This window comes from Grus americana, chromosome 4 (genome assembly GCF_028858705.1).
Source record: "Grus americana isolate bGruAme1 chromosome 4, bGruAme1.mat, whole genome shotgun sequence".
Classification (NCBI taxonomy): Eukaryota; Metazoa; Chordata; class Aves; order Gruiformes; family Gruidae; genus Grus; species Grus americana.
The window spans coordinates 63,261,148-63,288,840 of NC_072855.1; the positions used below are offsets into that span (position 1 = coordinate 63,261,148).

Genomic DNA, 27,693 nt, shown 5'->3' on the forward strand with positions numbered 1-27,693 from the left:
TATACCATAATGCTCACTGCTTCTTCTCTTCCTCTGGAACAAGTTGCTGGTGCCATGAACATAAGCCAAAATATTGCACTAATTTTCAGCAAAGACTGGAAAAGTAGTCCTTCCAAGCTTACAATTAGCCCAAGCGCTATGATATACCATATGATATGACATAACCACAGGAGATAGTCACACTGTATATTCTTGCCCTCCCTAGGGAATACTATATAGAACAACACAGAAAGCCAGGCAATCAGTTGGCCTTCAGATGGGATTCAAACCAGACCACTAAAAAGCAATTTAGGTGAACAGGGAAATTTGCTGGTTGCTGCTGAAAACCTTTTTATGTTTATGCTCAAATTGATAGCACGCAGGTCGTATTGTTGCAAATTGTTTGCATTAGCAAATTAGATCTATATTTTCCACAAAAACCGTGGTATAATACCAAAAACATTGTTTAGAAGAATAAGGGCACTGTAAGTGAAAAATATTCACTTTTATCTGAACTGCAAAAGATGTTTGAATTTACTCTCTCACAATTCGCTCCAGTGAATCAATCCACTCCAAATACTTGTAAACAAAAGAACTTTGTTCCCCCTCAAAAAAAAGAAAATTTCTGGTTTTCATCCCCAGGAAATTGTTTGGGACAGCCACCCTATGACTACTTGAGCTCACGTGCAGGAACTTTTTCATTTTTATTGCTACAGGACAGGCTCCTGAAATTCTGTGATCTTTTCCTAAAACACTGATGGGAATCATAGAATCGTAGAATGGTTTAGGTTGGAAGGGACCTTAAAGATCATTTAGTTCCAACCCCCCTGCCATGGGCAGGGACACCCTCCACTAGACCAGGCTACCCAAAGCCCCATCCAGCCTGGCCTTGAAGACTTCCAGGGAGGGGGCATCCACAGCAACCTGTTCCAGTGCCTCACCACCCTCATAAAGGAGAATTTTTTTCCTAATATCTAATCTAAATCTCCTCTCTTGACAAAAGGGAACTAAAAGGTCACCTTCCAGCATTACATGCAAAACAATGGCATTGTCGATATTTAGTAATCCATATGTTTCTAGCAGGTTTCTGTAGTTTTCCTCTCCTATAGCAAGGGCTTTGACGCAACTAAGATGGCCAGAGGTACAAGCTAAAAGCAAGTCTAAGAAGTACCCAATACAGCAGAGGAAAGCTTGGCTTTATCCACAAAGCGGATAGCATAGGATAGCATAGGATAGCATAGGATAGCATAGGATAGCATAGGATAGCATAGGATAGCATAGGATAGCATAGGATAGCATAGGATAGCATAGGATAGCATAGGATAGCATAGGATAGCATAGGATAGCATAGGATAGCATAGGATAGCATAGGATAGCATAGGATAGCATAGGATAGCATATTTCAGTTGAAAGGGACCTACAGCAATCACCTAGCCCCCAACTGCCTGACCACTTCAGGGCTGACCAAAAGTTAAAGCATATTACATTGTCCAAATGTCTCTTAAACACTGACAGGGATGGGGCTCTCTAGGAAGCCTGTTCCAGTGTTTGACCACCCTCTCGGTAAAGAAATGCTTCCTAACGTCCAGTCCAAACCTCCTCTGGCACAGCTTTGAACCATTCCCACGTGTCCTATCACTGGATACAAGGGAGAAGAGATCAGCACCTCCTCTCCACTTCCCCTCCTCAGGAAGCTGCAGAGAGCAATGAGGTCACCCCTCAGCCTCGTCTCCAAACTAGATAACCCCAAAGTCTTTAGCTGCTTCTCATAGGACATTCCTTCCAGTTCTTTTACCAGCTTTGTTGCCCTCCTCTGGACACATTCAAGGACCTTAAGAGCCTTCTTAAATTGTGGGGCCCAGCACTGCGCACTACTCAAAGTGACACCACACCAATGCTGAATACAGCAAAATAATCCCCTCTTTTGACCGACTGATTATAGTGTGTGTTTGATGCACCTCAGGATGCGGTTTGCCCTCTTGGCTGCCAGGGCACGCTGATAACTCATACTGAGCTGCTGTCAACCAGCACCCCCAGATCCCTTCCTGCAGGGCTGCTCTCCAGCCACTCCTCTCCCAGTTTATACTTGTGCCTGCTGTTAGTCGATCCCAGGTGCAGAATACGGCACTTGGACTTGTTAAATTTCATGTCATTAATGATTGCCCAATGCCCTAATCATTCTAGATCCCTCTGCAAGGCATCTAGTTCCTGAAAAGAGTCAACAGCACCTCCCAGTTTGGTATCATCAGCAAACTTGCTAATGGTACATTCAACTCCTGCATCCAGATAACATGACAAAAATATTGAACAGAACCAGCCCTAGGACTAAGGCCTAAGGAACACCACTGGTGACTGGTCACTAGCCAGATGTAGCCCCATTCACTACAATCCTTTGAGTCCTGCCCTTCAGCCAGTTTTTCACCCAGCGCACCATGACCCTGCTCATCTCACAGTTGGACAACTTGTCCAGAAGGAAGCTGTGAGGGACAGTATCAAAAGCTTTTCTAAAATCCAGAAAACCTACATTCACTGCCTTCCCTTCATCCACTAGGCAGGTGACCTTATCATAGAAGGATATAAAATTAATTAAACAGGACTTTCCCTTTGTGAACCTATGTTGACTGTGCCTGATGACTGCATTATTCTTTAAATGCCTTTTTGTACCCAATATATTCTTCTCCATAATTTTTCCAGGAATTAAGGTTAGACTAACAGGTCTGTAGCTCCCTGGGTCTTCCCTCATGCCCTTCTTGTAAATTGGAATAACATTGGCTATCTTCCAGTCAGCAGGGACCTCCCCAGACTCCCAAGACCTTTGGTAGGTGATTGAGTAGGTCCTGCCATAACATCTGCTAGCTCCTTCAGTATTCTGGGATGAATCCTGTGAGACCCCATGGACTTGTGAACATTCAGCTGATACAGCTGGTCCCTTACATTGTCCATAAATGGAAAGTCACCGTTCCCACACTTGTGGTCCTCCAACTCAGTGGACCGGGCGGCCCGAGGTCTATCAGTATTACTAAAGACTGAGGCAAAAAAAAAAAAAAAACATTGAATGACTCTGCTTTATCTTAATCTCTATTAGTCAGGTGACAGTCTTCAACAGGTAGCAGTCCAATGTGTTCCACGACACATTTGCAGTCTGGAGATTCCCTGGTTATATTCTTGCAATGGGAAGAAGCAGCAACAAAAGTGTACAATATAGCTTAGCTTCAAAAAGCTGCATGCCTTTTGTTTACCTGTCCTTCTTCACACCAGCTGCTCCCCTCCAACTGACATGACTGCTACCCTCACATCCATTCAGATCACATAGTGAGTGAGCATCAAGCCAATTCATGCCTTTTCATAAAGCTCTTGGACTCGCTGGGACCTGGTGCAGGTCCACAAAGACTGCTTAAACAGGGTGTTCTGTAGAAATGGGGCCTTACCGGGAAGGAGCTGAAAAGGCAGGCCTGTATTCACTACTGTCAAACAGCCACATTAACATAGGAAGTAGCATGCTATGAACATGTTTTGGGTGTTTTGGGGGTCAGATGTTTAAAGCATATCATCATAATCAGATTGCACTGGGAGTCAGGTATATAAATAAAATGTGTGCAAGACCCCGCCCTAACACAAACTGGAGCCAGAATTAGTTCTACTAATCGAGATCCTGGCTCAATATGTACATCAAGATCTAAACTTGAAACAAAGCCATACACAGAAACAAAGTGTGAGGATGCATAAACTGCCTTAACTCCACCCTGAAGTGATACTTGAAAATAAGGAAATTCATGTCAAGGTTTATGATTAAACATATTTTACCAGGTTTTACATCCCAAGCCTCATTTTCATTATGTAAGATTAAGATTGTTAAATTATCTTACTCGTGCATGTACAGGTCTGGATTAATTTCAAAGCTCTACTCAACTGAATTTCCCAGGTTTCTGAAAAGAAACATTGTGCCTTTCACAGGCAGCAGAGGTGGAACCCACACTTCAAGAGAATAGCTCAGAGCAAAACTGAAAGCACAATAAATCACCCCATATAGGAAAAGATAAATGCAAGAACTACTAAAGAACAGCAAATCAAGGTTGAAATAATTAATTATTTGCCATTTAAGTCTGGGATAATTTGTTCAAAATATGTACTGGTGAAGGCAACAAACAGTTTTAAGAACCAAACACAGACACCTTTTTTCAAGTACTTTTCAGATATTTCTTCTCTTTGTGGTGTTTCCCTCTTCCACTGCTGGAAAATTCCAGTAAACTTCCACAGATTTAGTAAAGGAATTTAGGAAGGGGTAGAGTAGGGGGGACTTCAGCACAGAAGATATCATGTTACATAATCAGTTGCTGCATTTGCCAATATTCCTGTGCAATTATCTCACATTCACAGCATATAACAAAAACCTACCATACAATGAAAAAGTCACACAGATTCAAGGCTAAGATGAGACAATGCAAAAACATTAGAAAAAAATCAGAAACCAATAAAGTTCAAATGCATCCAGCTTCATTCTGTCTTTCTACAAATGAAGACAAAATAATACTGTCTTAATCAGCAGTAATCACAGTTTAAATTATTTCACATCATCAGATTCAAGAACAATATGTATGGGATATTACTTATGTTTCAGTGACTTCTTAAAACAAATTATGAGAGAGAAAGAAACATTGCCCTTGTGGTTCCTACCTAGAAATGCTGCCATGTTCATGACTTGGCTAAACACGCAGCTTGCAGGAGGTGCATCACCTGCAATACTTGGAAAATATAAAGTGTATCATTGTAACTCTAGGATGGCAAAGACACATAAATAACAACCATTAATCAGAAAAGCAATTGGAAGAAAATAATTCACTTACCTTATATAAGGTGGTCTTTTGGAACCAGGTTTCCTAAGAGACATAAATGCACAGGAACAAAGATTCAGATTTTCTTTCCCATTTAGCTTTCATTGTTTTATTATTTTAAAGAAACAAGTGATTGAACGTAAAGCCCACGACCACCTCTTACCTATCTGGTACATTTAGTGGGAGAATTTTGTTATCTTCCACTGCTATAAAGTACCTGTCAAAAAGAAAAAAGAAAAAAAAAAGATGAAAACAATGTAAAACCTCATCCTGGCTTCAATTCCAAATATCACTCAAACAACACATTGTCTCAAAGCCCACTGGCAGGATCTCCTGGACGCAGCCTGTGTTTCTCTCTGCTCAAGCAGGCAGTTTTGCTCACTTCCCGGCCTAACTATGTGCCTTCCTTTGTGTTGCATCTGTTTTGCATGGTCAGGTAGACAAAGACGGTCACTGAACTAAGCTACCTTAAAAATTACCAACCAGGGGAATGTTTTAATTTTTAATCTGAATCATTTGATTCATCTGGTTTACCATGGTTCCCCTTCCACAAAAGCTGTTTTAATACAGGCAGAGAGGATCGGACAAGAACAACAACAAGCAATAGGGGTCAGACAAATGGCTTAAGCTGCCCCTGCTGCTAAAAAACAACATCCACAGGCCATGGCCAAAGCCATATTCTACAATATAACTGCTTCTCAGGCTGAGCATAGCTGCTGATTGAACATTTATTGCTCCCAAATTCATGCTGCAGTCATCTGCCTGCATGCTTAGAGAGAGACCAGCTCAGGAAAGTGCATGTCTTACGTGCGTTTTGGTAAGAAGTGTTAGTGAGAAAGCGAGCTGTCAGCATTATGCCGCTGGCAGGTTGTCAGTGTGGTGCCGTATGCTGTGGATTTTGAGTTCGCAGCCCAAAGTGGGGCCTAAGTGTTTCTCTAAGAGGTCTGCTAAGTCATTCAAAGAAAACATGATGAAAGTGAATTTTTGCATTTTTGTCTGTCTCTTTTCAGGCACCTCCCAGTAACATGTGCCAGGAAGAAGGCAAGGTCAGAAACTTGGCCTGGGGAGCACAGAAACTCGGGGATAAAAGTGTGATCCTCCAAGCCATGAACTGGCATGGACGGGCCCCCGCCTGTCACATGCCTTCCCAGCCCCACAGTAACTCAAGGAGAGAGCACCCCCAAAAGACCATCCATACTGACACATAGCCCATACCACAGTGGTACTCCTGACTACCCCAGCTTAACTTGCTCTCCCAAATAACCAGCAGGGGATAACTTACACTATCCATAATCCAGCTGATGTAAACAGGGTAAACACAAGAGGTAAAAACATCCACACGCTGCATTTCTTCCCATCCATACCTGCTAGAAACAAAGAACAAAGTAAAAACAAAAGAAAAAGGGCAGAGGTACCCACCCACGCAACCCCCTCTCTTTTGAAAGCAGGAAGAACATCCACACAGCAGGTGCCAAAGGATCCCAAGATCAATAGCCAGGCAGCAGGCGCTGCAAACCTCTCATACAGTCATTACTGGCATAAGGGGTTCAGCTGCTGCACACAGGCAGCATCATCCACACTGTGCATAAAAAACAAGGCACAAAGAGTCTGGAGTTGTGGAGGGGCAGACTTTTCAGACACACCTACAGAATTTGAGTGGTTTTCAAAGTATTTTTCTTAAGAATTTTGCACAGGTGACACCCACAGCCCTAATTCCCTCCTGCTTCCCATAGGCACAAGGCAAGGCAGCCTTCTTCCCAAGATCTTTACCAGTTCCACACATGCTGCCTCAGCAAAGCCTGCAGCATGAAGGGAGAAGGATGCACATGCTGTCTCCTCATCTCCACAAAGCACACGACCAGCTCCCATCCTGCCCTGAGCAATCAGCTAAAAATAGCATTTGGCTGCACCCAGAGCAGAACCAAGCTCGAGTGCCAGCATCCAGAGTACTGTCAGGACAAGGCGTTACAAACAGGATCAGCTCTGCGAAATCCTGCACAGGGCATAAGGATGCTGCATACACCACCTCCTGGGGAAGCATTTGTCCTTCAGGCAAGATCATGCCAGATGAACATCTGAGATGCCAGGGCTGTTCCTGTAACGTGCAATTCAGAAATGCTGCTATGTTGCTGTGTTGTGGACACAGAGAATCCTATGCCTCCCTGTGAGTCCTTTGACAACAGATCAAATATTTCCTCATGCTCTGTCCTCCTCCATAAATGCTTCTCCAGGCACTGGCACAGCCAAGAGACACAAACAGAGAGCAAACAACGCAAGGCTCATGGCTCCAGCACCTGCTTTACTTTTACCAGGGCAGCAGCGCACCCCTGCCTCCTCCTCCCTCCTATAGCCTGCTGCAAGGCAGGCATTGCCTGGGGTCACCGAGCTCCTCACAGGACAGCGAGGCACCCTAGGGTGCCAGTGCAGCTCAGACACGATGGCCTTTCACTAGAGTCTGCTTGTACTTGCAGCTCAGTTACCTTATCCAGGTCCTTAAAGCAATGAGTCTTCCCTTTGCTCCAAAGAAGAAAGCATCCACGTTGTCATCCTCCTCCTCTCAGCTTCCCTGGCCTTCCTACATCTGCAGCACAGAAGCCATGGTCTCTCTGGCCTGCTGCCCTGCTCTCTTTCCCCTGTGAGGACCCACAGAAAAAAGTAAGCACCTTCACTGTGCCACAGCCAGCCCCCAGCTCACCACTACCACAAGACAGCCCTGGGCTGCAAAGGCAATGCTGGCCAGACACTGCTCGGGGCCCCAGCCACCAACTCCTGCCATGCTCCATGGCAGTGGAGGCTGAAGAAGTTGAGATGAGACTCCCCAGACCCTGCAGAAGGCATGGCAGCCTTATGCTTGCCCCTACAGGTAGGCTATACTGTCTTCCCTGCACATCACCTGGCAGGGGTACAAAACAACACCCTTGCAGTACCCCAAGCCACACCATACTTGCATAAAACCATGAGGTCATGATTTGGTGCTGTCTGTACAGATAGCCTCGAGTGAGGCTTAACTGCAAACCTTAAACGACAGAAAGGCGATCTAGCTTTCTCAAGCTATTTCAGCATTGTCTGTCATGCAGAGAGAGAGGTGGCACAGGGCTTTTCCCCTAAGCAGAGCAGCAAGACAACACACAGGGATGGGGACTCCACACCGGGATGAAGTGGGAAAATGTGAAAATGCTGTCCAGATAACCATTACTCTGTGCTGAGCTCTGCAATGGAGCAGGGGCAAGACTGGTGCCCAGCCTCCTCAAAGTCAGTGCAACATGGCTACAGATTCACTCCCTTGGAAAACAGCCCTGTGTTTAACATTCACTGTCCCCTTCTATCAACCGCTAACAGAAAATGACATCAGAAATCATTGCATATCAAATGAACAACTAGCGCAGGGCACAACATCCCAATGGAAAGCCAGGTCCATAGCTCAGAAAAACATGTTCATTTCAGCCAGTTGAAAAGAAATACCTACAGAACATACCCCCCCCGCCCCCGCACACCTCTCATCACAGACGGTTGGGTTTGCACCAAGGAGGAAAGACAGTACTTCCAGGGAGTACAACAATCATCTGCATGGGGCCAGGTCTTCACCAGAGCTCAGTGCAGCCAGGGCTGAACCTTTTGGAAAATAAGCACGCCACATCTGGCTGGCCACCTGGCATCACAGGGTGCCAAAGCTCTGTGCAAGCTTGCCTGGCATGGAAGGCAGCAAGAATTGACTGGGAAAAGATGTTGCCACTATGCACCGTTCTCTGAGAGGCTCCATGCTGAGCATAGGTGCAGGACAGCACGAGCAAGTACTCTCTGGCACACCCTTGGAAGGGGAGCAGGGGGGCAAGGCACACCCTTGGAAGGAGAGCAGGCATTGCTTGCCCCTGCCAGTCCGCACAGGAGGAGTGAGCCACCTCTGTCTGATGGATGAAATACCAAAAGCAGGACCTTTCCCCTATGTCCCCAAATGGCAACACCTTTCAATGCTGTCCATTGGCACACCCCACACATGCCTGAAGATGTTTCAGCATCCCCATGTGGGCAGAGGATTGTTTAAAACCAGGACTCAGCTCCTGCAAATTTATTTACTCCCTGCTGTGTTATTCCAGTGCCAGGAACAAAATTACATGTAACCTCACTTCCTTACAAAGGAGAAATCCCAGGTATATGCCAAACCTGCCTAGCTTTGCACTGATGTTCAGCAGTTATCATTCTCAGCAGTTGCCTTTGGGTTAACCTGTCCTCTTCAGGGATGGCCCCGATATTCATGTCTTCAAGCCAGGAGACGCTAAGACCAGCAACTCTAACAGCAGCCAGGAACAAGAGAACGAGGAACCCACATGTCAGCCTCCCCTGCAGCACCACAGCAGTTTAGCCAAAATAAAATGCTGAGATAGGAAAAATAACTGAAATTCTCCATGGGAAATGTAGAAACAATTTATTTGACAGCTAATTGCTCCACAGGGATGACATAAAACCAACCTTCCTCTCCTCAGCTCTGTTCTGCATTGGTGCCGTGAGCAGTGATGCCAAATCTGAGCAGTCAACTCCAGCTGGTGACAACAGCCATCTCCACCAGCCCATGTTTTCCCAAATAAACACACTGAATCCAGGATGCAGTTGGTAACTGCACGCAGCCATTTGTCTTCCATCTTTAAGTCTTTCACAGGAAGGTCTTCAGGGACAGAAAGCCCTCATGGTGCAATGGATTCACAAGGCTGATAAAAACATGTTTTCAGCTTTGCAGCTGACCCCAACCAGAGTCAGCCCGCCTTCCCAAAAGCACATGCTGTGGTTTTCCATTCCCTCTTGACTCACAGTCTCACACCAGCATTGCAAAAACCCCATCGAGGTGCATTCCTGCTGCCAGCTATGACGGGTCAGGGTGCAGAACTGCAAAGGGTTTCACATTAGCACTGCTACAGGGTGTGTCTTGAGAATTTCTCTCAATGCAGGCTTACTCTCTTATCTCCATTCCCATTTTTATGTCTAAATCTGGTCAGACTGTCAGCTCTTTGCTCTGCTTTTATTACCATTGGCCCACTACATCTTCTCAACCAATTAAGCTCCCATTCCTCTACTATGCACACTTCAATTACAGAAGGAAGCTCACCAAACATATACAGCTGCTTGCTCAAGGTTCATTTAATGTGGGCATCTTAATTTCATCTGCCAAGATAAGTTACATGCTCCTCCTGAAGTTGCTTTCTCCAGAGAACATGAATGTAAGGAAGGACAAAATTACCATGTTAAGAGCTGTATGTCTTTTTTAAGACTAGAGCATGCAGATGCATTTCAAGGGCCCATACACAAGCTGCATAATAAGCCAGAACAATGCTCCTGCATTTCACAGTTCTAGGCCACTGAGTCATTTCAGAGAATAGGTACAGAGCCAGAAGCACTGAGGGAAGGAGGATGTTGTTCAAAACATACAGCAAGTCATAAAGAATTGCTGCCAGTCAGCAACAATCAAAGGGGAGCAAACACAGTTTGTCTTTTGGGGGAGCTCATGTCGCAGTTTAGCCACAGCCAGCAACTAAGGACGATGGGGCTGCACCCTCCTCCCCCCCACCCCCCGACCCATGCAAAGGGAAAGAGAATGGGAAGACAAAGGTAAAACTCGTGGGTTGGGATAAGGGGAGTTTACTGGGACAGCGAAGGAAGACGAAAATAACAACCACAATACTAATAAAAAAAATATACAAAGAGGGTGATTCACAGTGCAATTTGCTCACTGCCCAGAATTCAATGCCCAGCCTGTCCCCGAGCAGATATCCCCCCTCCCCAGCCAGCTCCTTCTCCTTATATGCTAGGCATGATGTCATATGGTATGGAACACCCCTTTGGCTAGTTTAGGTCACCTGTCCTGGCTGTGTCCCCTTCCCAGCTTCTGGTGAAAGTTAACTGTATCCCAGCCAAAAACCAGGCCATCCCACTATAGCTCTCTGTTGCTTTTAAAAGCAAAAACAACCACTAGTCACTTGATACCTAATCACTGTAACTGAGCGGACACAAAACAGTACTTTACATAACCTGCCACCCACAAGCCACAAATGCCAATATAACAAAGCAGAGCATTTTCAGGTTTATCTCAAGGTTCCCAGCCTGAGAGCACAATGAGAGAGACAAGGCATGCCAGACACTTGTAAATACGTAACAAATTATTGGGTAACAGGAAAAGAAGCGATCCCTTCCATCAGCAGGGTACTCATCTACCATCTCAAAGGTGTGCAGAAATGCCATTTTAATTTATTTATACAAGGGGAAAGATAAAAGGTAAAGATATCTCTAGGTTGCACTTGGGAGAAGCAGGAGATGCTTCGGTAATCCTGCAATGATGTTGAGAGGCAATACTTTCACCCACAGAAACATCCATACATATTTGTTGCCTCATTTTACACACTGTAAATGCATACAGCATGCAAATGAAATGCCCTCGCCAATACAAACCTAATGGAGGTGGGCAAAGCATACCAAAGGAACGAAACCTTCTAGTCACCAAAAAACGGGAGCAGCAAAGGCTGTATTAGCATCCGCTTGCTCACACCATCCCTCCAAGTTTCCCCAGGAAGCTATCTCCTGGCGTTGTGTAAAATTAATTTGTCATCAATTCTGTAAATATATACATATTCAGCCACTCCTGAGTGCCTTGGTAAGAAGACCATGCGACCAACAGTGTGTCCTACCCAGAGATACTCCTGTATCACTGCTGGGTCCTGAGGCCAGCATCACCCCTTTGCACCCTACTCTCCTTCAAAGAGTGCCCTTGGTATGCTGCTTCCTGCTGCTGCAAAACCTTCACTTTCAATCACACATGAGTACTTACAGGCCATTTAAGAAACAGTGTTGAGCTGCGGCGTTACAGCCAGAGATGTCAACTCTAAGTTCTTCTGGGCTGAGTCTGCCTTTCTTGCATTTGGCGTCGTACAAACCAGGCACTTCCTGCTTCAAGACCAGGCTCCTGAATGTTATAAAAGAAAAATGAATATAATTTGCCACCTTAGGATCAAAGGGGCATTTTGCAGGCTTTGACTGTGTAGTGCTCTGACCTGTGTACCTACATCAGCCTGCACCAGCTTCCATGAGGTCCCACTCATACCATGAGCAGAGCTTGGGCAGTCATGGACCTCGGCCTGCCAGAGGCAAAGGCAGGAGCTGGGTAAGGCAGAAGGTACACAGTTCAGACAGAAAGACCTGGGTCAGCAGGTGGGGAAAACAGCCAGGAGCTGCCAGGGCTTAGAGCGAGACTCACAGCAAACTGAGGAGCACTGCATTGTGCAGGTGCTGTGTGTTTGTTTGCCCCAAGGACCCTATTCTGCTTGGGAGCACTCACTATAAGATGCAGCCCTCCCGGCACCTCGTGACCTCAGGAGCTGCGCAAGCCAGGCAGTAACCAGCTCCCAGAGAGTCCTTGCAGAGCAAGTGTGTTGGACTGCCCACGTCCCAGAGCAGACGCCTTGCTGCCCCTCCAAGAATAAAGATGCTCAAGTCTGGGGCCACTTTAGCCAGACCTCTCCTGAAATTGCAAGGAAAGTCTCTAGCAGAGAGTCTCAAAACAGACCCAATCCCACAGTCTCACACCATCATCACAAGGGCATATTTCCTCATTGCACAATCAGCCAACCCTTTGGTCTGGGATGCTTGCAGAACAGCACTCACTCCAAGGTCCCAGCCAAACCCCAAAGCAAAGAGTTGCTGGAAAATGACGAGGGCTATTTATCTCCTCATAAAATAAAAGACAGCAAAGCTCTCCCTGCTTCAGCTATGCTGTGAGGAAAGAGTTTCTGAAATCATCTCCTTGCTCTCCAAGCAATACACAAATGCAGGCTGATGTTGTGGCAAAGCGCAGAAAGCCTGAGGCACCGTGCAGACAGGCTGTCCAGTGATCATCCACCTTAACCACCTCAATCTAATGACCACTGCCTGAACTAGCAACAAGGAGAACGGGTGTTTCTCCTCCCATAAGGTACAGTGATCTTGAACGGTGTATTAATAGATTGATAGATGGCTGTGGAGGTGTTTTATTTGCTCCTCAATTCCAAAAACATGAATGCCTTCAAGCATTTCCAATGTGCATGAGCAAGCAAAGCAAAGACACATGTTACAACGGAAAGGGGTAGGAAGCCTGCCTGAAAGGTTTGTCCCATTATCAGGAAAAAAATGTAAGCGTTGGGAGCAGCAAAAAACACACAACACAGAGGCAACACAACAAACTTTCCTTTAGTGCAAGAGACCACTTTAAACCACCTCTAAGAGCATTCAGCTGGGCCAAGACCATACTGGGGAGGCTCTCCCTGACAAAGCTCTGGCCATTTCCAGTAGCTTGGCTAGGCAAAGTCAGCTCCTGCAATCCTGTGGTGCCAAAACCAACAGGCCACTGACTCTTCTGGCTCAGGCAGCCACTGCTACTAATCCCAGCAGTTCCTCATGTGGAGCAGGAAGTAAGAGAGAGGGCAAAAGTTCTCTCCCTAACTACCTGGATCTGCCCCAGCTCAGGAAATCAAGAGGATGACACTGGGCACTCCTCCAACCATTGCGGCAGACCAGCCCAAGTCCGCCAGGCTTCTCCTCCCTTCCCACCACTCCCCATGGGAGAGGCAGTCCTAACAGCACCAGGGAGAACCTCAGCCTCCCCTCCCACCACACGTGCCACCTGTTCCGCAGCTCAGCAGCTCCTGGGTGTTCAAGAGAAGGTCTCTGCTTTTCTGTGCAGCAGGCAAGGTGGAGAGCCCACTTCCCTCCTGTCTTGCACACAGGACCAACCCCCCCAGAGAGTGCCAGGTCTGCATGCCTGCCAAAGGCAAACACTTCTCAACTTAGCAAACAGCACTCTTACAGAAAGCCTGCTGCTCTAGCAGGCACCTTTCCATTGCAGGCAGAACTATCCAGAGGCAACCTCAGTGTTAAAAATTTGCATTAAACCCCATGCAAGATAATCTATAGCTGTTTTAGCAGTCCCTTTCATGGCTTTTGAAGCTTCATTAGTCTTCTTTTCCTCTCCTCCCATCTACTCCACCTGTTCCCAATGTGCTTTGTTTCCCTTTCACCCCTCTTCATTCCTGCACCTCAGGTGACCACTTCTGCAACCTGTGGGGTGACCCAAGGCCAGGGGAGCCAGGCACCTTTGCAAGTCTTCTTGAGACAGCAAAAAATATAATTATTTAGATAATGGGGCCAGTGAGTTGCTTGCCAAGAGATCACATGGGAAAGAGGTGGCACAGAGATACATGCATTCGGAGTCCTGGCCCAAGCCCTCTACCACAGCAGCAGCCTCCTCACCTGCCAGCCATCCCCCCCTCACAGTTTATTCCTCCCAATATATTGCTTAGGATCATCTCTCTTGTTTCCCACAGACCTTTCTCTGCTTCTTTGCTCCCACTTATCCTGCAATCAGAGCTCATTGTTTCAGCCTGGATCGCAGGACTGGGACCTTAAAGTGTTTCTGGTGGGCCAAACCGCAACATCGCAATCTCAGGCTGCCCGGAAATGGCTGGGGGAGGAGAGGAAACTGTGGACATGACATTTCTTCCAGGAAAATACAATTGAAAATGTTGGTGTTCATACAAGCACACATCCCTGCTCTGCATCTGAAAAGCAAACACTGCAGCACAAATATTAAAAGGGGAAATGAAACAACTACACTGACTTCCACCATCCAGGCTAGAAAATGCTGACAGCTGGGCACAAAGAACAGCACAAGAAAATAATTTTACTTTTAACAGTACAACAATGAAAATAGAAGCCAGATGTTTGTCAAGCAAATACAAGTCCCCATTCTTTACCCTCTTACCCAAAGGCAGAAAGTCAGCAAGAATCAAGTCCCCTTCTTTTAGGTCGTTTTATCCATTTGAGCAAGACACAACAGGCAGTCAGTGTGTTGGGATATACCTTTCACACACCTCCCTCCTCCATATTGAGTTACTATTCACAATTAATCATAAATGTGTATGTTGCTATGGTGTAAGAACTGCACAAATCTTGATCAGACAATCCTTAAAGTCACTTTCCCAAGAAGCTTTGGTTTTTTTTTTTAAAAAAAAAAGCAGAAGGGAAGATTAGCTCAGAATTTCTCCAACCTTTATAGCCCGAGGGCTCTGAATCAAAGGTCTGGCACAAGCATGCTGCTGTAAGAAAAAGCTAAGACTGAAATCCCAAGCGACCCCACCATCACCCTGGGACATTAGCACCCAGCATCAGCTTGTCTCTATCACTCAGAGATAGGATCCTACCCTTCCTTCCCTGAGGGACCATAGCATTGCTGAATAGTCTTTCTCAAAACCTCTTCCCCTCCCGGGAATTTAACGGGACACAGCCTGCATGTCAGGCATCCCGATAGGATCTGGGGAAGGCAGGACCTGTTCCACCCCACAGCCTCAACCCAGGTGAGTTTCTCCACAGACACCTGTGCGAAGAGGTCCTGGCTGCAGGCTGGCAGATGGCCCTGCCGAGCTCTGTCACTATCACATCCCTCAACCCCGAAAGGATGCCACAGAGGGGCTCATGCGCGAAAGTGATGCCGAAATCATGACCTAGGACATCTCTTCCATAGCTGGGTCCTTCAGGCCCTGGGTCAAGCGGCTCTGGTCGTCTTATCTACCCTGTGGCTACCTGCCGTAAATCAGCAAGCTCCAGGACAGACAGCACTGGGATTTCAGCTCCTCCCGAGCGCTGCAGCACCTGCGGCGCCCCACGCCGCGCCAGCTCCTGCTGCCAGCTCCTCGGGCAGGGGAGCGCTCGCCACCCGCAGCCCCTCGGCACGCCGCGGCAGGCGGCTCGCCTGCTCCCCACGGCGGGGGTCTCCCTCCCGCGGGGCTCCGCGACCGCCATCTCCCGCCCGGAGCACCCAGACCACGACCGGGGAGGGGGGCGACTGGGCAGGGGGAGTGACGATTCGCTGGGCGGTGCGACAGGGAGGCGACAACGCGACAGGAGGGGGCGGAGGGCCTCGCGCTTCCAACGGTCGTTCCCAGCCGCTGCGGTGGCGGCTCCTACCTGAGGGTGGCTCCGGCGGTGGCTCTGGCCCCGGCGGCGGTGGCGAGCGGGGGACGGGCTGGGTCGAGGGGGCCGGGGAGGTGGCCCGGTATCGCCCCCGCCCCGCCCCGCCCCGGACGGGCGGAGATTGCAGCCGCCGCCGCGGCTGCCCGGGACGGTAGCTGGTGGCCTGGCAGCTCCGCGAGCCGGTTGGCAGTAAAATCCGCTGCGCCCTGACCACTGGTTTCGGGGTGGTGGGGTGCGACCACAGACCCTCCTGGAACCTCGGAAGACCCCTCGGGCATGGCGGGTCCTTGGCGGCCCAGTCTCTGCCGAAATAAAGCCCCATGCTCAGTCTCAGTACCGTGCATGGCCCCTCCAGCTGCACACTGTCCCTAGCACAGCCATGAGATGGGCTGTAAATTGGCTGTAAATTGGTTCTTTTTCTGTCCCCTTCCCTGCCCTCCCTCCCCAGTCCCAGCAGCAGCTACCCAGTCTGTGGCTTTAGGTACCCCTTCTGCTCCAAAGCCCCCGGAGCCACTGAAGAGGACTGACCACCCAAAATAGCAGCGACGTCTTTGCAGTCCTCCTGGGAAGTGGTGCCCATTTGCTAAGTATTTTGGAAGACCTGAAAGAAGCAGCCAGCCAGTAGCAAGATACCCCAGGAACAGCCTGGGCCAGGCTGTCTTTTTCCACCCCCTTTTCTGCTGGATGGTGGGCTTTCCAGTCTGCTAAACATCTCTGTGGTTGGAATTTCGAAAGGAAACGTTCCCAGCAAAACAGCTCAGCAATAACGATTTGGGAATGTTTCCTGGGGTGGAGGGATCCCTTCACTATCTGACCTTTGTGGGAATAAGTCAACATGAATGCTACCACTTTTTTCTCCTCTCCCTCCCCTCTTGGTCTGCCGGGATGAAATACGACTGCTATTTACTGTCTTGTTTCTTCTCCTAAAACCCAAATAAGGTGGGTTTATTCAAAACTTTATTCAAAGTTTTGCCCTGGTGCTATCACTTATGAACCAACACAAGACAGCCACCTGCCTAAATCCATGCCAGCCCCCAGAAGTGAGCTGATTTGTACATTAGCAGTTTATCAGTATTTTATATACTGTCTTTCTAGCAGCCAAGCAATGCTCATTTGCCCTGCAGCTTTGGTCCTCATGGCACACCCTGAAAAGATTTTGTCTCTTTTATCCTTAGGGATTACGAACCCCTCAAAGCACAGGTCCTTGGAGCAAGTGCAGCACCAGCAGGTCCCCTGAGCCCTTACTGAAGTGGCTGCATCTCTGCGGCAGCGGCATTGCCAAGGGAGAAGGCAGCCACTCCCGCAGAAAGGCAACCACTGTGTACTCTTCTCAGTGTTTTAAAGGCTGAGGGAGCTATTTTTAGAACTGAAATAACATTCTTCCTACTCTGGTATTTCAAATTGTGTGTTATCCTGGACTAATAAATGGCTCCTTGCAGCATTTGGTTTTTGCAACCTCACAAAATCCAGAGATCTTGGCCAGGTTTTACCTCTGTGTGCACCTGATGCTGCCTCATGGCACTGCCACACTAAGGAGCTGCAGGCCATGACAAGTGACTGCCAGGCATGGCTTTCCTTGGGCAAGGAGGTGGTATTGTCCCCACATCACCAAGACAGGCCCCAAAATCAGGTGCCTGGAAAAAAGTATGCTTGAAGTATCAGTACCACATCCCTGACTGCAAGGCTTCCTGCAATAGCAAAAGTCAAGCAAGCTCATTTTACGAATAACAGAGAGAAGGTCTTTGAGTTCAGTAACCTCTGGCTTTCAGCAGCTGAGGCTGAAGAAAACCTTCTGTCAAACAGGCGAGAAGTTACAGCACTCAGCCCCAGCAGTTTTGGCCAGAAAGGAAAACACAGCGACTAATCGGAAACTGCCTTAGTCACTTCACCTCTGCCATCAGCCAAAGCTGGAAGGAAAAAAATGCAGCATATGGGATTTTAAAGCAATTTCATTTTTGGTAAACGCTGTCTGAGACATTTTGTTCACAGTTCCTTTTTGAGCAGATGGTGTCCCTTTGAGTGCTGGAAAATGCACGATGCTGACAGGCCCACCAAAGACCTCTGAGAACTTAAAAAATCACGGCTTAAAAAAAGGGCACAGCCTGGGGACAGCAAGTGTGTGCTGGAGCCTACCCGGTGCAGGACACAACAGAGGTGCAAGGAGGCACAAGCCATCAAGGGATGGTGTTACAGAGGCCCATGGCAATATTTGCTACAATCCCTTCTTCACAGGACACCAGTCCCACAGGAGGAGCAGCCCCTCTCCTGTGAACCTTGTCCTGCAGCATGCCCCTGCCAAGAGGTGTGTGAGTGAAAAGGGAGGTGGGGCATGTGGCCATGTTGCTTTTGAACTGCATCCCGCAATAACGCATCAGTCGCCTCCCTCACAGTCACACTGTGTGTCCAAAAGCCCACTGCAATCTCACCTTGATCTGTGAAAAAAGTCTTTCCTCTCGTGCCTCCACCAACACTACCTTGGCAAAGATGAATAGCTACAAGTACGTTCCCTCATCTTGTCTGGGGTTAGGCCTGGCCTTCCCAGGGGGGAGTGCGCCAGAGGCTTGACAGTGATATCCCTCCCTGCTCACTCCATGCCTTCAAAGACACAATTGCAATGATGCCGGTGCACAGACCTGACAATGCTCCTGGGACGCTGTGAGCAGCGCATGACTTCTGCCCCAGTTCTCACTGGGTTTTTCTGCTGAGCCCCTGAGACCCACTAGGGATCCGCCTGGCAATTCGCCTGGCCCAGAAAGGGGACTTGCTTCAACGCAAGCAAATGTTCAAAGTTATTACACAGAGGCAAGGAAAACAGAAAAGGGAATTGCTTTGAGTTTGCTTTCCTTCCTAGGAAATATATATCTTCTGAAAAGAGATTTACCACCTGGTTTTCCTGTCCTGGCCCTTTCTGCTCCAAAGCCGGAGCGAGGCCTGGCAAGAAACATCACCCGCCTAGAAACCAGAGCAGTGGGGGAAAGGGGCCAGGGATCACTCAGTAGCAGCCATTGGGGCTGCTTCGTACCCTGATGCATGGGCTAAATACTGTGCCTAAGCAGCTGTTTCTCAGTTTAAGTGTTAACCCTCATTTCGTTAGCCAGATCATCTCTCATCAAAGCCATCTGTTTCTTTATCCAGCGTTTTAAATATTATGATAGACTTCATTCCTCCAAATGCCCCTCTGGTAAACAGATGCCATCTGAGCATGCGCACCCTTGGCTTGGCATTAACAGGTGTGCTCTGGATTTGCTGGAGAGGCAGTCAGCTGCAAAGTGCTCTCTATTGCCCTAAGAAATATCTCCAGATCCCACCCCTCCAAGATGAAGTGCTCCTTCTTCCTGGCTCGCCCACATGATCTCAACTGAGAAAAATTCTCCTGGATTTGGGACTGGAGCACCAAATTGAAGTAACCCACCCCCATCTTGTTGCAAGAAAATGACACCATTTAAATAAATGGTAGGAAGGGAAATGGAGAAAATGGATACAAAATGTCAAATTTTTTTCCTTAAAAAAAGAATTAAAAATATTACTGCTATGATGGCAAATATATGGGACAAACAGGACTTGCCCGCAAGACAGGTAGGGTCTGAACTCTGGGGAGGAAACCTTGAAGTGCCGCTGTGTGCAGATGAGAGCTGCAGACTGGTGTGCCCTGGCCCCAACAAGCATGTGTTCTGGCCTGGCAGGAGGACAGTCCTATATGAAGCAGAGAAAACGCTGTTAAAAGACAATTTTTTTTTTTTTTTTTTTAAGGATAATGAGATTTAGTAAAATAATTATTTCCTATTATTGTGCTATAAATGCTAATGGAATTATGTCAGCCAGGAAAATTTAGTAACCCCAGTTAATATTGAGGTTAAGCATTACTGTGCAGAGGTGGTAGCACCGTTTCACCTACAGTTTTTATCAGTGCTGCTCACTGGAGCTTTTGTCCTGGACATCTTCCAAGGCCTGCAAAAGGGGATTTTTTTTTTTTCTTTTTCTTTTTTGGTCCTGCTTGCAGGCTTTGCTGCTCATCTGCTTCTCTTAAGCGGTGAATTTATCTACAGATGCAGCTGGTGTGAGGCAGGCCCCCACCTTTGCCTGATCTGGAGCCATACCTTTGCTCCCTGCCCTTTTAGCTTTAACCCTGGCTTGGCAATGGCGGGTGCAGGAAGTGGGGGGGGCAGCGGCATAGCTCCTGGCGCAAGGCTGCAAACTGTTCACCTCCCTGGGACTTGCTATGGCTGTACCAAAGCCAGCAGGACAGGATGGCTATGGTGGCAGCCAGGGCACAGAGTGGCTGGACAGGCCTGCTGGGGTCAGCTGTCTGCAGATTCACAAAACCAGGGTAGGAATTCTGCTATCATTTTCTCACAAAATCAGGGTTTAACTCTCCAGGAGCCGGGACAGCAGGAGATGGACTCAGTACACACAATGTGCCCCATGAGTGAGCAGTGATTTAAATAGCAAAAGCCTCCAAACCATGTGGTGGGCAGCTCTGCCCACACAGGGGCACCCCTGACTCCTCCATTTGCTAGGTTTCAGTGTGTTTTGGGGTTTTTTTCCCTGTTTTCCCCTATTCCCCCTTGTCTAGAGGGCTGGCTGGTGTTGCTGGGTGTGCGCCCCTGGATGCCAGTGGTTTCATTTCCCAGCTGGGCACCACTGAGACAGAGCCATTACGGGAGCAGGGGCACGTGGGCATGTGTTAGCAAACATCTTTCCCACTGGTCTTTGCTTTCGGTTTTTCTTTTCATTCTTCTTTTAAAAGACTATCTTAAGGGAAATTGTACCTTGATTCCCAGAAACACCCCAGAAGGCGGTGAAAAGGAGCCACATAACTCCCTGTGAGACCCTTTCTACATAAGGGTACAACTACAGAACTGTCCAGGAGCAAAAATATCAAGGTAATACAAGTCCAGCCTGGCCATGCCTTTGGGGTCACAGCCTGGGAGCTGATACATCATCAACCATTAAAAATCCCTCCAAACTGAGAGCCCTCCCAGCTGCAAATACCCCAAACACTGGCTGACTGGAGTTCGTAGGTCTGTCACCACATTTCTAGCCTGGCATGGACTCCCAGGCTCACATGGACACAGGAGACCTTTCAGAAGACCTTTTTTTTTTCCTGGGAGCCTCCCACCCCAACAGCTCAATGCAATACCTGAAGTCAGGCTGCATTTCCCATTTGCTGGGCTTATTTCCAGAAAGCCATGTTCTGGCTGCCAATTTCTGGGCCTGAAAAATTATCAACGCCAGCCAGGGGACAGCAGTCACCTTGCACTTGCCAGTTGTGGAGAGAGATAGGGAGGCAGATGTCACCGGAGGTTACAAGGGATCAGCAGAGCCACTGGAGGCAGCGGGCAGAAATCCGCTCCCAATGCCCCTAGCACCCTCCTCTGCATCCCTGCACACCCTACACACCCCACCCCAGCAATTCACCACTTTCACAAGGTATTTTTAAACTGGCTCCAGGATATGGTGACCAGCCCAGGGCTGACCATGCACCCTTTTCCCACCCAGGCTCCTGTACTACAGCTCTGCATCCGAGTGCCAAAGAGCTAAGTGAAGTTTTGGTGCTGCTGCAAAGGACCCTGGTGCAGCACCTGGCCTGATGGTGCAGAGCAGGATTGCCACCAGCTTTCCTGAGCACAGCAATGATGCTACAGGGCAGGAGATGGCACAGCAGATGTCTGCTCCATTGGGCTGCTTTTCAGGGACTGTGAACTCTGACGCATTTCTTCAGTGCCAGCACTCACCCTCTCACTGCAGCCCCTTTCTTGAGGTGTAACTCCAGCACCAGCAGTTTTTGTTCATGCTTGCCTCCCACTCTGGGGGATTACCCAAACACAGCCCAACCTGTGCCCCCATCTGCAGCAGAGATGGAGTTAGATGGAGCCTGGAAGCTTTTCTGTTGTCAGCTATCACAACCTTGGCCTCATGCCACACCCTAACAGTCATGTTTGTACACAGCCCTGACAGGGTTTCATCAATATTTGCATAGCTGAATACATGCTGTAAGTTATAGCTGAAATCCTCCTTCAGTGATTGTGCCAAGTCCCAGGGCAGGCATAACATTTCCTCGAGCCAACCACGACAGAAAGCAGGTGACCTGCTGAGGCGTTTCTGCTGTAGAAGGAGCACACGACTCCTGAGCCAACACTGTGTTTCCTAAGAGCCCCACCAGTTCTGGGAAAAAGAGTAAAAAAAAATCCAGTCCCTGGTGTGTGCCAAAGCTGAGAGCCTGGAAACAGCGCAACACTGCATGGGACAGTGTACAAATACTTCTTGTTCTCAGTCCTACGTGTCATTATTCCAGATGGTCCAACATGCTGAGAACAAAGTTAGAGACAATAGAAGATCAGGCACTGTCAGACTATCAGGTCTTAGAAAAGTTTGACAGTAACTGTATCCTTGGTTTAGCACAGCTTACAGCCAGCCACTCACTGACTAGCAGTCCCTCAATGCTTTCACACTGCTCAGAAAGCACTAGCAGGGTCCTTGACTACCACCAGATCAGATGTGCCAAAGTCCACAGAAACGAGTGCAGCTCATGCCTCAGTACTCACTTTACCAAGGCTTGACGATTTCCCCATGTTACTGCACGCAGCTGCGGGTGGATCCAGCAGCTGCCCTGGGAGGTGGCTGAGGCCCTTCCTGCCTCCCAGACACCCTACGTCTTCTTGAGGAAGGGGAGACCACACTAGAGAACATGGCCAAAATTATTTCCAAAACAAAACAAAAATCAAAACAAAGAAGCAAAAATTCGAAACACACAAAAAAATTTGAAACAAATAAGCAAAAAAGCAAATGTATGGAAGTTGTTTTACCAAAATTAAAGACATTCTTTTCAGATATCTTGTTCTCCTGCAAAGGCTAACTGACATTTTTGATCAACGCAACCACATGGGAAGTTCATCTACAGAAACAGGAATTCAGGTAGTACAAGCTCCAAGACAAGACATTCGATGGAGGAACTTTTCCTTTTCTGAATGATGTTTCTTTACTTACTTTCAATTTTTCAAAACCATGGGTAACTTGCCAATGGTTTCAAAATCTCAGATCCCTGAATCCCACTGGAACTGCTGTTGTTGCTGAAGTCTTACAGCCACAGGGGGCCAAAAAAATAAATATTACTTTGTTATAATTTCAGGTAGCCAGAGAGGTTCAGAACAGCATGTACCTCTTTGCAGGGTATTCTTTTGCAATACTATTCTTCTTACACCATGTACTTGACAGGAATCACCTTAAGGAAGTCCAAGTAATAGCAGTATACAAAAGGAAAAACAAAAAAAAAGATCTAAAGTGTGATAAAGATCAACAGGAAGATGTCTATCTAAGTGCCTGTAAAGTGCATTCACTGCAGTTCTCCAGCCAGGAAATTGCACAAACAAAATGATGGGAGCACCAGTAAGATTAAGCACCTGCACATCCTCCCAGCTTTGCTCCTACACTCAAACATCAAGCACAAACCCAGCACTCACATAATTTTGAAGGGGGGTTCCCAATGATTTTTGCTGCTTTACAACTGCCTGTCGACTGCGCAAAGAAGGAAGCAACAGTGCTTTCTAACCAGCAGGTTGGAAACCTCACAATCTCTGGGAGCCCGTTTCCACCCGCTCCCCTGCAGGCACTGTAGGGGGTGGTGGGGAGAGGTCTCCCACTTGGGTGCCTGTAATTCCTATATCTGTCAACTGGCCCCGACTCTGGATGAATGCACATCAAGACATGACTTCTGGCACAGCCAGGTCTTCAGGCACATCTCAGCAGAAACTGTAAGAACTTACAGCAAAATCTAAACAAAATACTTAATATTTTTGGTCAAAGTGTCCTGCAAGTCACACTGGGCTGGTATTTTGCTATTAAAGTGGGATTTTCACATGCAAGAACTTGCCACAGTCTCCCTTCAAACATGTCAGCTTGAATTTTCTTTTTCCCCTCTATCAGCTTGGCCACTAAGCCTGAAATAATCGAATCTCTTGGTGCCCTTCCATTTGACAACACTCCTCTTCCACTGACGAGGAAACCAGAAATGCTGAGGGGGTGGGTATTTTGGAAACCAAGTGAATAGAGGGAAATGCCAAGCGAAACACTGCTGTAATTCTGACGTGTGATGCACAAAGCCCTTTGCTTTGGGAGGCGTTTCAAAATAAAACACAGCAGCCAGTCTAACTCATAACTGTTTATTGTAAATCACTCAAGAGTTTACACATCATTAATGGTAAAGTAACACTGTTAAAACACCTGCTGGATGAAATACAGAATAAAGACAACTCTTTTATATTATATGGCATCATTTAAAAAACAAGAAACAGAACAAAAAAGGAACTTTGTTTTTCCCCAGTTCTACATCTTTTTTGAAAATATCTGGGCCTGAGTCTCAGTTACCTCAAGATCCCTGCCTTGCCCAGGGGACGAGCAACTGGGAAACAGGCACTCCCTCTCGGAGAGGCAAGGCAGTGACCTTCTTTATAAATGAAAATCATGCCCTCTATCTTCAAAAGTGCTCCAGTGGTGACAGTACAAAGCCTCTCTCCTGCACTGGCTAACATCTAACACAAAGGGCTATATGTCCCATTAATTCCACATGCTTTTTTTTTTATATATATATTTTTTTCTTTTTTCCCTTTTTTTTTTTAAAACAAGGCAACTGTTAAAATTCAGAAGCTATGTAACTGTCTTTATATTTTGCTCAGAAACCAATGGATGTTGCATGCAGCCGAAATATTAGTAGTCTCTGACTTAAAGGTCGGTTTTCTAAGACCTGCTAGTCAAAGGCAGAAAAAGAAATTAAGAGGCCTTTTGTGCAAAAGGAGCTAAAAATATGCATGCATTGATGGCCATGACCGATTAGAATACAACTTAGGTCTCCAAACATTGAAACCAAAGCTTTATTTGGCTTAAGACATGGTTGAGCTCTATACCTCTACAAATTACAATGTATATGCGACAACAAAGGAATCATCTCAACATAGCATCAGGTGGTATCTTGGCCTGTATAGAGACTAATCTTCAACACAAAAGCCTGCTCTGCAATAAATGGTTTTCATATTTAGCAAAGACAGCAGCGCACTGGGCTGGCTAACAGGGCTAACAAAAAGAAGAAAGCAGGTTTTCAAACTAACATCTAACTAGATTTAGGCTGATTTTTTCCCCTTGGACATCCTCTTTTTCATCGGTGTTGTTACTGTCCTCTCCACTAATCTGTAGTTGAAACAGTACACTGAGCCCTGCCCCATCCCCTCTGAGAGATGCGTCTCAAAAGCATATTTGATTAATAGTAGAAACAAAAATCTCCCCTAACTGCACTTGGAAAGGATAGTTAGTTCCTCCAACCTGCCAATGTAACAAGCAAATTACAATGTATTTCAGACATGAACTACAGTGACTAAAATCAAATCTCTCTCCTGTTTAACTATAATATTAAATAATATATAACATTTTTTCACTTAATAGTCTGAAGTTTGGACATAAGACAGCTAATAAGGAAAAAAAGCTGGGGCCAAATCTGTCCCTGGAGAATTAATTCAGCCCAACTGATCTGAAAAAACTAATTTTGCCCAGAGGGAAAGAAATCCACCACAGGCACGGGGGTGCACGCACACCCACCCACCCATGTCTATGACAGTGCTGGAACAGTGAAGCATTAGTCTTCAAGCACTGCCATCTCCAGTCCTTTCCTTGCGAGCCTGGATCATCTCCTTCGGAGCCTGCTTGCGGTCAGTGACCAACCCCAACCAAAACATGAAGTCAATGAACCAGGTGGTGGGGTTGAACTTCAGGCCCAGCTCACTGGCTGAGTAGTCGAATGGGAAAGTGTGGTGGTAGTTGTGGAAACCCTCACCTGAAAAAGAGAAAGGGAATTTAAAGACCACATGGCCATCACGTTTATGAATTTAGGAACGCGCTTGGGTGGGACATCACAACGCCTGTTTCCTAAGTCCTGAATCCAGTGCAGGTTATGCCTCATCCCCAGCTATGGGAGACCTCTGGGGCAGACCTACAACGGACTCCATTTCAGCACTTTGGGCTTTCCTCCCCAGTAGGAAGGGGCCTGTCCCACCCCTTATGGTCAGGGAAGAAAACCATAAGTGCTTCAAGAGGAGAGACGCACAACTGAGTAAAAAGCAGCGTCACTTACTTCTGCTGCACTGTCCCCAGCCGACTGCTGAGAAGAGAGGATTGCTACTGTGAACACGTCTCTGCCCAGAGACTACATAGCATTATTTCAATGTGGGCACCATCAGTAGAATGGGAGCCTTCCTCTAGGGTGCGCAAACTCCAGTCTCCTCTAAGCCCTGGCTCCAAGTGGTGTCCAGCTGCAGGTGCCCAAAGACCCAACGAAGGTGAAACAGGATAGTGTGTCACTCTGAGTTTGCAAAGCTCTACCCAGGGCTACAGCACTTACCGATGGCTCCCAGAGTGACAAAGGTGTTCTGCCTGGGGTTGATATACTTGTCGTAAGGGCGGTTGCCGTACATGTGTGCAGCGCTGTTGACCAGCCAGGTGACATTGAGAGAGATGGTGTACCGGAGGATGGAGGCAAGGAAGTAGGCGTTCCACAGACTCTCGCCCCAGAGGTACCATGGCACAAAGGTAGGGATCACAAAGCACATCAGCACAACCGAACTCTTGTAGTATCTGCAGGGAAAGAAAAGGACACCATTACCACAGTGGGAATGACAGCTGGGGTGAAGTGGGGTTGGATCTCTGGAGACGTAGCTCTGCCAGAAACCCCTGGCATAACCTGGGCTGGCCCCATAACTCGGGCAGCAGGGAACATTTCAGATGTCCACAGTCATAATTTTTCCAAGTGTAATTCAAAATGCCAAGACAACCCAAAACCCCAAAGCAGCAGGTAACACTGGAGCTGAACAGCTGAGATTCAGTCCCAAGGCAAACCTCCCAAGTTCAGCACCTTTAAATCTGAGGAAGTGCAGAGCTGGCTGCACACCCTGTGCCTAGGGTCCAGCTCTGGGACTGGAAAAGCCCAGGGCTCGGTGTGGCATCAGCAGAGCTGTGTTGGAAACACGTTCACTGCTAAGAGCTGGCAAAGGCTTCCCATGTGCTCAGATCAGAAGGGAACCTGCAGCACAGGGCAGGAGCAGCTCCTTTCCGTATCACTGCTGCTGCATGAGCTCCAACAGCAATGGCAGACCCAAAGCAGCTGCTGAGAGACCACAGACACCCTGCCAAGTGTGAGGAGAAAGATGTACTTGCCCTGGGGACCAGGATTACTGCTGGTCTCCCAGCCCACTGGCTGGCACAAGCCCTGCCACTCCTCCATATATTGAACAAAATCAATGCGCAGTGCAAAATGGGGAGGGAGGAAGCTGAACAGTCTGAGAACAAACAGGCAAGCTTTATAGTACAGCTAAAGCCACATGCCCAGGCAAGGGCAGGGAAGAGAGAGCGTAGGATGCAGGGAGCACAGAGGTGAAGAGTAGAGATCATAGCAGGAGAAACAAAGAGAAAAATCATTCTAGGGGAATTACCAAGGCAAGTAGAGAAAGTGAGCAGCTCAGCAAGAAGTGGGGAGGCAAAGCCAAAAGCGAGATAGGAAATAAATTATTCTAAATGGAGAACAGGCTAATGGTGCTCAGAAGCGGCAAGCAGCAAGACAGTGCAGCTTGGGAGTCACCTACAGTGTGTCCCCAGCTCAAGAGGGACAAGGTCTCGTTTTGCTTGCTGAGTCCTTCCACCTCCCTGGAGCCCAGATTTACTACAGCCCACAGTGATCCGGGGGTATCATCATCAAAGCGAGCTGCCACATGAAACTGGAGCAGTGGGCTGAGGTGACAGGATTTTGAAGGGTGCTCAAAGAAAAGAAGTGCAAAGACCCATCTTATTTGTGCCCATATGACAGGTTTAAAATAGACCCCTGCTTTTCTTGAGTTTTCTGGAAGGGATGAGGAAGAACAGA

General features: G+C 47.5%; 2 protein-coding genes across 7 annotated transcripts in view; both read right to left on the minus strand.

Annotated features, from left to right (window-relative positions):
- Positions 1-15,897, minus strand: part of TMEM150C (transmembrane protein 150C) — a 25,049-nt gene extending 9,152 nt beyond the window's left edge. For 2 of the 6 annotated variants that reach the window (XR_008576816.1, XM_054823673.1), the window contains exons 1-6: positions 15,789-15,897; positions 11,623-11,757; positions 6,094-6,178; positions 4,975-5,028; positions 4,824-4,856; positions 4,654-4,721 (exon numbers count right to left, since the gene is read on the minus strand). Coding sequence is in view for 5 of the 6 variants with exons in the window: in XM_054823673.1 (XP_054679648.1) it covers positions 4,654-4,721; positions 4,824-4,856; positions 4,975-5,028; positions 6,094-6,178; positions 11,623-11,629 (247 nt within the window). In the remaining variant the exon portion in view is untranslated. Of the gene's footprint in view, positions 1-4,653; positions 4,722-4,823; positions 4,857-4,974; positions 5,029-6,093; positions 6,179-11,622; positions 11,758-14,586; positions 14,684-15,404; positions 15,630-15,788 lie in introns of those variants that run through there. The other 4 variants (XM_054823676.1, XM_054823674.1, XM_054823675.1 and 1 more) reach the window with 4 other exon arrangements.
- An 8,042-nt stretch (positions 15,898-23,939) lies between these two features.
- Positions 23,940-27,693, minus strand: part of SCD5 (stearoyl-CoA desaturase 5) — a 41,077-nt gene continuing 37,323 nt past the window's right edge. The window contains exons 4-5 of the mRNA XM_054823669.1: positions 26,179-26,411; positions 23,940-25,614 (exon numbers count right to left, since the gene is read on the minus strand). Coding sequence (XP_054679644.1) covers positions 25,424-25,614; positions 26,179-26,411 — 424 coding nt within the window. The 3' untranslated portion in view covers positions 23,940-25,423. The remainder of the gene's footprint in view (positions 25,615-26,178; positions 26,412-27,693) is intronic.